At 44.1% G+C, this 8,415-nt stretch overlaps 5 protein-coding genes across 5 annotated transcripts; 1 reads left to right on the forward strand and 4 right to left on the reverse strand.

The window, feature by feature from the left end:
- On the reverse strand, nucleotides 1-923 carry BO82DRAFT_411202 (uncharacterized protein; the record flags this gene model as incomplete). The annotated part of the gene is made up of 3 exons (XM_025639785.1): nucleotides 746-923; nucleotides 283-688; nucleotides 1-226 (listed from the first exon to the last, which is right to left on the reverse strand). Coding segments are annotated over exons 1-3 (640 nt in total), but the record flags the coding sequence as incomplete, so codon positions are not given.
- A 328-nt stretch (nucleotides 924-1,251) lies between these two features.
- BO82DRAFT_437442 (uncharacterized protein) lies at nucleotides 1,252-1,670 on the forward strand. Its single transcript, XM_025641193.1, has 2 exons — nucleotides 1,252-1,318; nucleotides 1,378-1,670. Exons 1-2 carry the CDS (start codon nucleotides 1,283-1,285, stop codon nucleotides 1,618-1,620), a joined length of 279 nt encoding a protein of 92 aa, XP_025485536.1. The 5' UTR covers nucleotides 1,252-1,282; the 3' UTR covers nucleotides 1,621-1,670.
- BO82DRAFT_349480 (uncharacterized protein) lies at nucleotides 1,622-2,793 on the reverse strand (the record flags this gene model as incomplete). The annotated part of the gene is made up of 3 exons (XM_025633881.1): nucleotides 1,622-1,881; nucleotides 1,932-2,288; nucleotides 2,352-2,793. The coding sequence occupies 3 exons, from the start codon at nucleotides 2,791-2,793 to the stop codon at nucleotides 1,622-1,624; spliced, it is 1,059 nt and encodes a 352-aa protein (XP_025485537.1).
- A 328-nt stretch (nucleotides 2,794-3,121) lies between these two features.
- On the reverse strand, nucleotides 3,122-4,147 carry BO82DRAFT_36729 (uncharacterized protein). Its single transcript, XM_025637076.1, has 2 exons — nucleotides 3,980-4,147; nucleotides 3,122-3,909 (listed from the first exon to the last, which is right to left on the reverse strand). Exon 2 carries the CDS (start codon nucleotides 3,900-3,902, stop codon nucleotides 3,522-3,524), a length of 381 nt encoding a protein of 126 aa, XP_025485538.1. The 5' UTR covers nucleotides 3,903-3,909; nucleotides 3,980-4,147; the 3' UTR covers nucleotides 3,122-3,521.
- A 2,364-nt stretch (nucleotides 4,148-6,511) lies between these two features.
- BO82DRAFT_408087 (uncharacterized protein) lies at nucleotides 6,512-6,955 on the reverse strand (the record flags this gene model as incomplete). Its single annotated transcript, XM_025639669.1, has 2 exons — nucleotides 6,512-6,727; nucleotides 6,773-6,955. The coding sequence occupies 2 exons, from the start codon at nucleotides 6,953-6,955 to the stop codon at nucleotides 6,512-6,514; spliced, it is 399 nt and encodes a 132-aa protein (XP_025485539.1).
- Between the last annotated feature and the right edge of the window lie 1,460 nt (nucleotides 6,956-8,415).

Raw genomic sequence — 8,415 nt, forward strand, 5'->3', positions numbered from 1 at the left:
ATAGGCTTCCATAATGCGAGAAAGAGATATTTAACCACATTTCTTGATAAGTCGCAATGCTCTGGACAATCCTGAACTTTGCACCAACTTCAAGTTGATCCCATAACTTACTTAATGGAACACCGGGTACATTTTCCATCAAGATGTATTCGGCCCCGACGTCATTTTTGGACGTGGAACTCCAAGCCAGAACATGTGGGATAGGTATTTTAAGAACGTTTCGCAGCTGCAGGGTATCAGCATGTAAAATCCAGGATGATTATAGGTATAAATACGACATACAAAATCCATAGTTGCAACTTCTGACGCTGTTGTGAAGTGTGCTTTCCCTGCGTTTGGATTCGGGATCTTGCCCACAACTTGGACTCCGTTGTTCATTGTGAAGCGAATCGCTTTGTTGTGCATTCCATCCGGTAATTTCTCGATTTTCACGCATTCTAGAGGCCCCTTGCTATGTGTTGCGGCGGAGTCAACGGCCAGTCGTTCAAGCTCGTCAAGTTTAAATTTCACAGTAGTCTGCGAGATGTGATGGGGCTCATCTGAAAGGAATCGCCCACGGGTGAAGCGGAAGAAGTCGGCGAGAGAAATTTGATCGCTGATCATGGTTGGATCAACCCTTTTTCTCGTGTGTATAAGTCGACCAAAGGTTTTGGAGGGGTTGAGAAAGGGTAAAGCCCGTGGAAATGAACTAAAGCATAGAAGTCAGCAAGAAGCCTTTCACCATGGCTTTAAGAATTTTGCATACTGAAGCATGTGGAAGATCGCGATTTCACTTGAGCTTTGAACGTACTCGGGATGATAAAGAGAAACCTATGTGCTGCGATTGAAGCATTTATTGTGTTGATTAGTCAGTTGATAGTTTCCAAGCCTGTATTAAGAACGGGTTCGAAATCAAGACATCGAAGTGTGTTGTTTGCTCTCGGAAAGCCTAAGGGTGGGGAATGAGGTAACTTTGGTAGACTTAAAGCAATGCGCCTAGGTCATGTGCTTCAGCACATCTTTCCGGGCTCCAAAGTGGGTCGGACTTGCACTGCCACAATATGGCACGAAACCACAGCCACAGTCGGGCATGTATTGGAACCGAACCTGAAGTGGGTCGTTAATCTCGGAGTATTCTGGACGAAATCACTTCGCACTGTTCAGTCAACCCCTCCCGCCGCCCGGTTTAAGTAGGTTGTTCTTTTCAGCCCTTAAGCAATAGGCTCAAAAACTTCAAGTCTGGTCAAACCAAATAATAAGATCTTCTATTAGGAAGAATTCAAGGATTGTCGCCAAGCCTGCCATGGCGGAGATGGAGAAAGTGACAGAAGAGACTCTGGTATGCATTCAAAATCTCATATCACCAATTCTGGCTTTCCTGACATTTGGATTACTTAGATAGCGTGTTGGAATACATTATCTGTGGCTCCCGATTTTTTCAAAACCTGCGAGAAACTACCGATAAACTACGTTTGGGCAAAGGAATATCCGAGGAGACTCTATTGCCTACAATGTGAAAGCATAGAATTTCAAGATGAAAATGGAGAGAAGATATGGTCAACTACTGGAGACGGTGAAATGACCAATCTTCCGGCTCGAGTAGGCGTTTACATTGTGAGAGGGAAAGCAATAATTCAATAATTCAGTCGTCGCTGTATGCATATAGCGCATTGACTATATCAGTTCCCAATTTGAAGCCAATCCGTATTCGTAAAGTACCTAGATTTGGTGGCTGACGAGAAACCTCAAGCAGAAGACAATCAGTCGTATCTAGCAGAAGATGGCCCTTTTCCCAGACACGCAGCTGGCTCTCCTCGATTGCGTTAAAAAGGCTTGAGCTAAAACTCGTCGCAATAGCTGCTGTAGAAGCGCCCCGGAACGTGAAGTAGGCACAATCAATACCTTTAAAAAAGTCAGCTGTAAGACTGCTAGACCTTGACTGATTGACTGACCGTGCTTGATGCTCAAGGTTTGCGACATATTCGCTTGATTATCGTGTCCCTGTTCTTCTGCAAAGAGAGTTGAGAATAAATCATCACTTACTGACGGAAAAAACGTGCGTGCAATGTTTCTGGCATCTCCAACTTGAAGAGAGATAATAGCGTCCTGAAATACACGCTTGGGAAAGTTTGTCTTCACAAATTCTGTCAATTCAAAGGTTCCACTTTTTCTTTTCTCTTTCATCCGCAGTGGGGCACCTGCAACGCCATCTCCTATTTCATCACCGAAGAGAGTTCGTGTAGCTGCCAAGCAAGCTGCGTTGTAAACCCAGCACGCCTCATCGTCGGCTGCATCTGTGGTGGGTTTTGCTGAGAATGCAAAATCAAAAGGGTGCGTAATGGTTGGTGCTCGACCAGCCCCATAGCTTTGACCCTCTTCCGCGTTCGACGGGAAAAGCGATTCTATCAAAGCTCTATATTGCTTATTCTTTTGATATGTCCCCTCTATAGCCAGAGCCTCGAGCTTTATCTTGGTCTGCTGCTGGAATGGCAGAGGTTCCTCAATTTTTCGAATTTGATAGAGTGCGGTGCCTATGGACAGGCATTTTTTAACCGAAACTGCGAGAATGAATGCGATGAATATATGTATATTATAGTCCAAAGCATTCAAATACACTTTTTGAGCAGCTTTTCGATTGCAACGTCTGTGAATTGCTTGTCGCGACCGAGGGGATTTCTGACGAGGTTGACGCGGTATTGGTGTGAAAGCTATGGCCAGTCGGTCTTTAAGGACATCGTCATAAAAAGAGGGGATTGAAGAAGTGGCTCTCAATTCTTCCTGGATTTTGTATACTCTGGGAAGAGTATTCTCCATTCTGTTATGAGACTCAACGGAAGCTGAGTAAGTACGATGCGTTACTATGTTCTTCGTTCGAGGTAGAAGTTAAGGAAGTTTCGGCAACTTAGAGGAATGTAGGCAACTTAGAGGAATGTAGGCAACTTAGAGGAATGTAGGCAACTTAGGGGAATGTAGGCAACTTGGGGTAATGTAGGCAGCTTAGGGAAATATAGGCAAACTTAGTGGCGGCTTGAGAAATCATCTGACTAGCGAAGAGATTACGTATTTCAAGCGGGGTAAGGCTGGTGGCACCGGTCGTCCCCACCAAGGCGAGAGGGGCCTTTAAACCGATCTGACTAATCTTCCGGCCGCATTTCCGTGTGAAGGTGAAGTTCAGCTCAGCAAATAAACTGCATCTAACTAGTACTTAGTTCTGATTTATCACCTGTAAACTGGAATGTTACTTTCTTAGCTACTAGGCACTTATTCGATAATCGGCTTATCTAAACCTACACATCTCAGTCAATCACTCAGTATTTTGAGGCATGCAAAACAAATACTCCGAGCTGCTGCCCGGCTGAATGTCAATGTTGAATTGAAATATAGCACAAAATCAGGATACAAAGGACTATTCACATTCGATTATCAACGTCGTTCTTCAGATTCTCGAAAAATTCCCTGAAACTTGTCCACGGAAATTGACTCATGGCTGAATTTCAATGTTGAATTGAAATTAAGCACGAGATCCGGAGACAAAGAACTGTTCACATTTTCTTATCAACATCATTCTCCAAATCCTCGAAAAGTTTCTTGATCTTGTCGTCCACAGAAATTGAATCATCAATAGGAACATCGGCCTCGGCGTATACTTTGTGAGAGTTTTTGCTTGCCAAACTTTTGATCGTAGAGTTCGACGCTTCCTTGCAAGCCTGGACTTTGTATCGTTTGTAGACTTTCCCTTCTTTAGTGACGTTCTCCCCGTTATCTAGTCGCACTCCGATCTTAGAATCGTTGCTTGCTGTCCGAGTTGGTGCCGCACGGGAGCCTGGAGTTCCTTCCCCCCTGGCAATCCTGGCTGATCGTGAAGCGCTTTCAGTCACCCATGCCTTCAATTCGCGTACGGCGTCTTTCAATGCTCGACTCATGATATTGCTTTGAGATCCATATCAGTGGAATAGACCAAAGAAGCAAAAAGCTTCCGCAAAGAGGCTCATTTACTTACATAGAAGAACTCCGGTTGAGGGAAATACGTCTAGAAGACTAGGTTGTGCTTGAGGAAATTCTCAGGGGGTTTTGAAATATGAACGTCTTTCCGAAGAATTGGTCTATTATATATAACTTCAAATTACTGCTATGGTGAAAACTTGCTTGAATTGAAATTTGAACTGGGAATATTTAGTGGTTTTCGGCCACCAGAATCTCATTCGACGGTTGATAGTATCCTGTCAATAAGCTAATGCAAGCGCATTCACATTTCCTTGTCAGTCATCCTTGTCAGTCAGCCTAAGTCATCCTAAGTTATGCTAAGTTATACTAAGTCATCTTAAGTTTGCGAGCCCAATCCGTAAGATTATCTGAAAGCCTGGTCGGTTCTTAGTGCTATTTAGGCCGGAGACAGAAGCTACTGACTCGAAAGAACCTGCTTGCACTAATGCATGGTTTAACACCTATCGCACCAGAAACTATCCTCAAGGGACTCCTGGCCTATAAGAGCCTTGCTATTGGCGGCCTTCTTCATCCAAGTTCCGTATTTGTCCAATCATTTGGAAGAACTTTGAAGATGGAGTGTCGGACACTCCATCATCCCTGTATCATCTTCTTCCTGGCCCCCTTATTCATCCAAGTTCCGTATTTGTCCAATCATTTGAACGACTTCGAAGATGGAGTGTCAGATGGAGTGTCGGACACTCCATCCTATCATGATTTCCTCAACATAAATCACGCTCCCTGCTCCGAATCTCTCGTCATCATCTTGAAGTCTTGGTTACAATGAGTTCTTTGCAGGCGATTCTGGAAGCTCTATCAACTCTTTCTAATATAGAAGAGGCACACAGAGAAGACCTCCTCTCCCATCGCGAGGAGGTGGAGATTGCTCTTAACTCGCTACATTCTCTCCTCCAAATACGCTGTGCTTCTTCAAGCAGGTCAGGCCCAGCATTTGGTAGCTCTACATGCAATAAATGCACACATAAATTTTCGAATACACGTTCAAAAACACCGCCCTCGACGGCACCTAGATCCCCTCCCCCAGACGCAGCGACATCCTCTTCTTCGACGAAGTCAGCGCCATTGTCCTCATTGAGATCGTCCTCAGCAGTGTCTACACCAGCGACCTCCCCTCCACGGACATATTCAGCCACTTCCCCTTCACTAATACCGCCATCGGCAGTATCGACTCTATCGACATCCACTCATTCGACATCTCTTTCAACGGAAAACCCAGCGACACCTCTGCAACCTGACGTCCCTCTTAACGAGATACCAAAAAGTATAACAAGATTGATTAAGTTGCTGCGGGAGCAGAAAAGTCAAATCTTGCAATTTATGCAAGCAGCTCCCGAGTCGGTTATCCGGTCTAAAAGAGATTGGTCCCAAGAGGATCCGCGAATCATTGATATCTCTCAAACCGACAAACATGACCATGGTTCTCTCGAAATGCAGCTTCGCTCTGGGTTTAGCGCAATATCCTTAGCGGACGAATACATTGGATGGGAGGGCGATACCAAGCGGAGGAGAAAGAAATCTAGGATTGAGCATCTGTACGAAAACTTGAACTCTGGTAACAGAGGTTCTTTCTATAAGGAATTCGCCATTGATCGTTCTTTTGGAGATATTAACAAAGCTCGGACGTATGTGCGTTATGGCATTCAGCTTCGTGTTTTCATGAAAATATACTCATCGTTGCTGGATGTGAATGTGGAGACCGAGCCTCTGGGCATAGCTGGGATAGTGTCTTTCAGATTCTGGATTTTTATGCGCATCACATTCCATCATCTGCCACTACTTGCTCGTCTACTTTTATCCGAATGGGGTATTTTTGCCAATGGTAAAGATGCGTGGATGACATCTTGTTTCCAATGTTACAATGGTACCAACTCCCGTCATGAAATTTTGTGTTTAATACTGACAGCTCATATAGTTCGAATTAGCATGATCAGACGAGCTCGAGAACAGGAAGCTCAAGTATTTGAGCCTGAAGGGCCAAGGAAACGACAAAGAAAAGAATCAATACCCTCAATCTCCAACCTGGGTCTTCAGCCAACTGAGCTTCTCATCCCAGAGGAAACAACATTCAGACCCCTTCAAGAAGCCAGTCCTCCGAGTTATCGGCATGTTCTTAATTCGTCAAATGATATGCCTTTCGCACCCATTCAGGATGTCAATCCCCTTGGATATCCGCATGTTCTTAGCTCGTCAAATAATATACCTTTCACACCCATTCAGGAAGTCAGTCCCCTTGGACATTCGCATTTTACTCGCTCATCGGATAATACATCTCCAACACCCATTCAGGAAATTGACCCCCTCCGACATCCGCATATGATTGGCCAGTCAGACGAGATGTCCTTCACACCTATTCAGAAAGTCAATCCGCTCGGACGGCCTCATCTGGGCGAGCAAGCACATAATCTATCTCCGCTCCCGCTCCCTTCCGAACAGATAGCTGCGGCAGTACGAAACGTCATCGCTGGAATCCCAAGCACAAATGACTACGACTCCACAGTGGATTGCATGCCTTGTGGTGTCTGATTCTTTAAGGTGTGTCCTTCTCCGCTAACGGGACCAATATAATGTTCCAGCGCTCACCGAACAGCAACTGAACCTCTTCAGTATAGTAGCAATTTGTCGGTGTTAATGTTTCGCCGGATTTCAGTCTCGGTGTTCCGGTAATTGGGATCATGAGTAGACGTTTCGTTGGATTATGGATATTCGCGCCATTGATGAAATGAAAGACATTTGACTCAAGGACCTAGTATTGTTAGAGAGAAATTATGAATGAATACTGAATACTGACTTTGTACTTGATGCGCAATATCTCATTTAACAGCTCAAGCTCGGTTTCCAGCTCCTTGCCACCGTATTTCCACCCAGCTGACTGTCTTTCCTCTGTAGTGACCTTCCCAGCCTGAATAATATCTTTGATCCTGGTTAGGACTTGCCCTAATTCCTCGGTAGTATCTTGCCTTTCAAATGCCATGTTTTGGGAGTGCGTAAAATGACCCAGTAAAAAGAAATGGGAGAGATGTCAAGAAACGAGAATCAGGTCGAAAGTTGCACATCGCGCGGGGTTCTTCGGTGCCCAAATCCCTCTAAGCACGTGACACACTATCAGGTGACTAATTAAACTGTGGCAAATCGATGGCTAGTCGCTCAACAAATTGTTGCTTTACACTTATCGGTGGATCTCTTTTCAGGCACCGAAGGTATCGAGATAGCAATGCTTTTGTCCCACAGCCGAGTTTAGGAATTCAAAGAGTTCCCTTACAGGCATGGCAATCATCCTGTCTACTTTTTTAAGCCTCCAACGTCCTTGTTCACCCAGCCAAAATGACAGAACAATAAACAATAGCGGTTTCAATACCAATTACTCTGGCAAACCCAATCTTCTACTGTGAATCTCAAAACCGAGCCTCCCCCATTTGCTATGAATTAGAAAAGCCAGTCTTCTCAGCCTGTTACCCAAGGACTACTTCTACCCTTTCACGATAATGAAGTTAGTCACTGGAGTACGTCAAGTGGCATGATAACCAAGTCCCTTGACACATGAAATGGCAGAACGCAAAGTCATTTTAGAATATATCTGCCAGATCCTTCGGCTGGCTGACTGTTATATACTTTGACATATCACATAGAACTGTTCAATGTTCATCTTTCTTCAATACGGACAATCTACATCTGTGAAATATAATCCTGAAGCATAGCAGTTAGCAACTTGTTTTCTACTTATAAGTTACTATCGAATAATGTCTTCAGTCAAATCGCCCACAGTGAGCAATCTTTTTACTTTGGCTATTAACAGGTACGATGTTAATTTGAGTATAGCAAGCTCTCCAAGAAAGACAACACCTGTTTCAAAGCTCATTCACAGCAAATGGTTGCATTATTTACAAAGGAATATTGCATTCTCCTGTATCGAAAGAAGCACATGTACTACTTTTATATCCTGATGGTCTAAGAAAAGTGATGGTGTCGGACTTCCTGAAGGACAAGGTCGCGAAGGCAGCGATAACAGAACAAGGACCAGAGAATGAAAATAAACGAATCGAACTTATGAGAGAGCTATTCCCGAAAGGACCGACAATGTGGTGGAAAAAATAAAGAAGTCAGCTTCTGGTTAGCTTCCTCTGTCTCTGCTATGTATGTTTCTGCTTGTTGTTCTATTTCTGTGTGGCAGAAATTTGATCTTGAGTCTTTCACAATGGAAGGAATACATCCCAATGCATAGTCGCAGCGAGTATTCACCTCTATTTACTCAATTTGCTTTAGCGAGATTTTAAGACTTGATTATACTTCATTCTTGGGCAAAGGGACCCTGGAAAACTTTCAATAGGGTAAACAGAGCAGCCTAAACTCAACATGACCATTTGCAAGAGGCTTTTGGTGACTGAGAATCTTTTGAAAGCTGCGGTCTTTGGTATAGCTAGCATCCTCTCATTT

This window comes from Aspergillus uvarum (assembly GCF_003184745.1).
Source record: "Aspergillus uvarum CBS 121591 unplaced genomic scaffold BO82scaffold_145, whole genome shotgun sequence".
NCBI classification, from domain to species: Eukaryota; Fungi; Ascomycota; class Eurotiomycetes; order Eurotiales; family Aspergillaceae; genus Aspergillus; species Aspergillus uvarum.

What these genes read in the sequence shown, in the direction of transcription:
- BO82DRAFT_437442 (XM_025641193.1), top strand. Translation starts at nt 1,283, where the DNA reads ATGGCGGAGATGGAGAAAGTGACAGAAGAGACTCTG. An exon ending in AAGTGACAGAAGAGACTCTG is followed by an intron (nt 1,319 to 1,377) that starts GTATGCATTCAA and finishes TGGATTACTTAG; the next exon opens with ATAGCGTGTTGGAATACATT.
- BO82DRAFT_36729 (XM_025637076.1), bottom strand. Translation starts at nt 3,902, where the DNA reads ATGAGTCGAGCATTGAAAGACGCCGTACGCGAATTGAAGGCATGGGTG.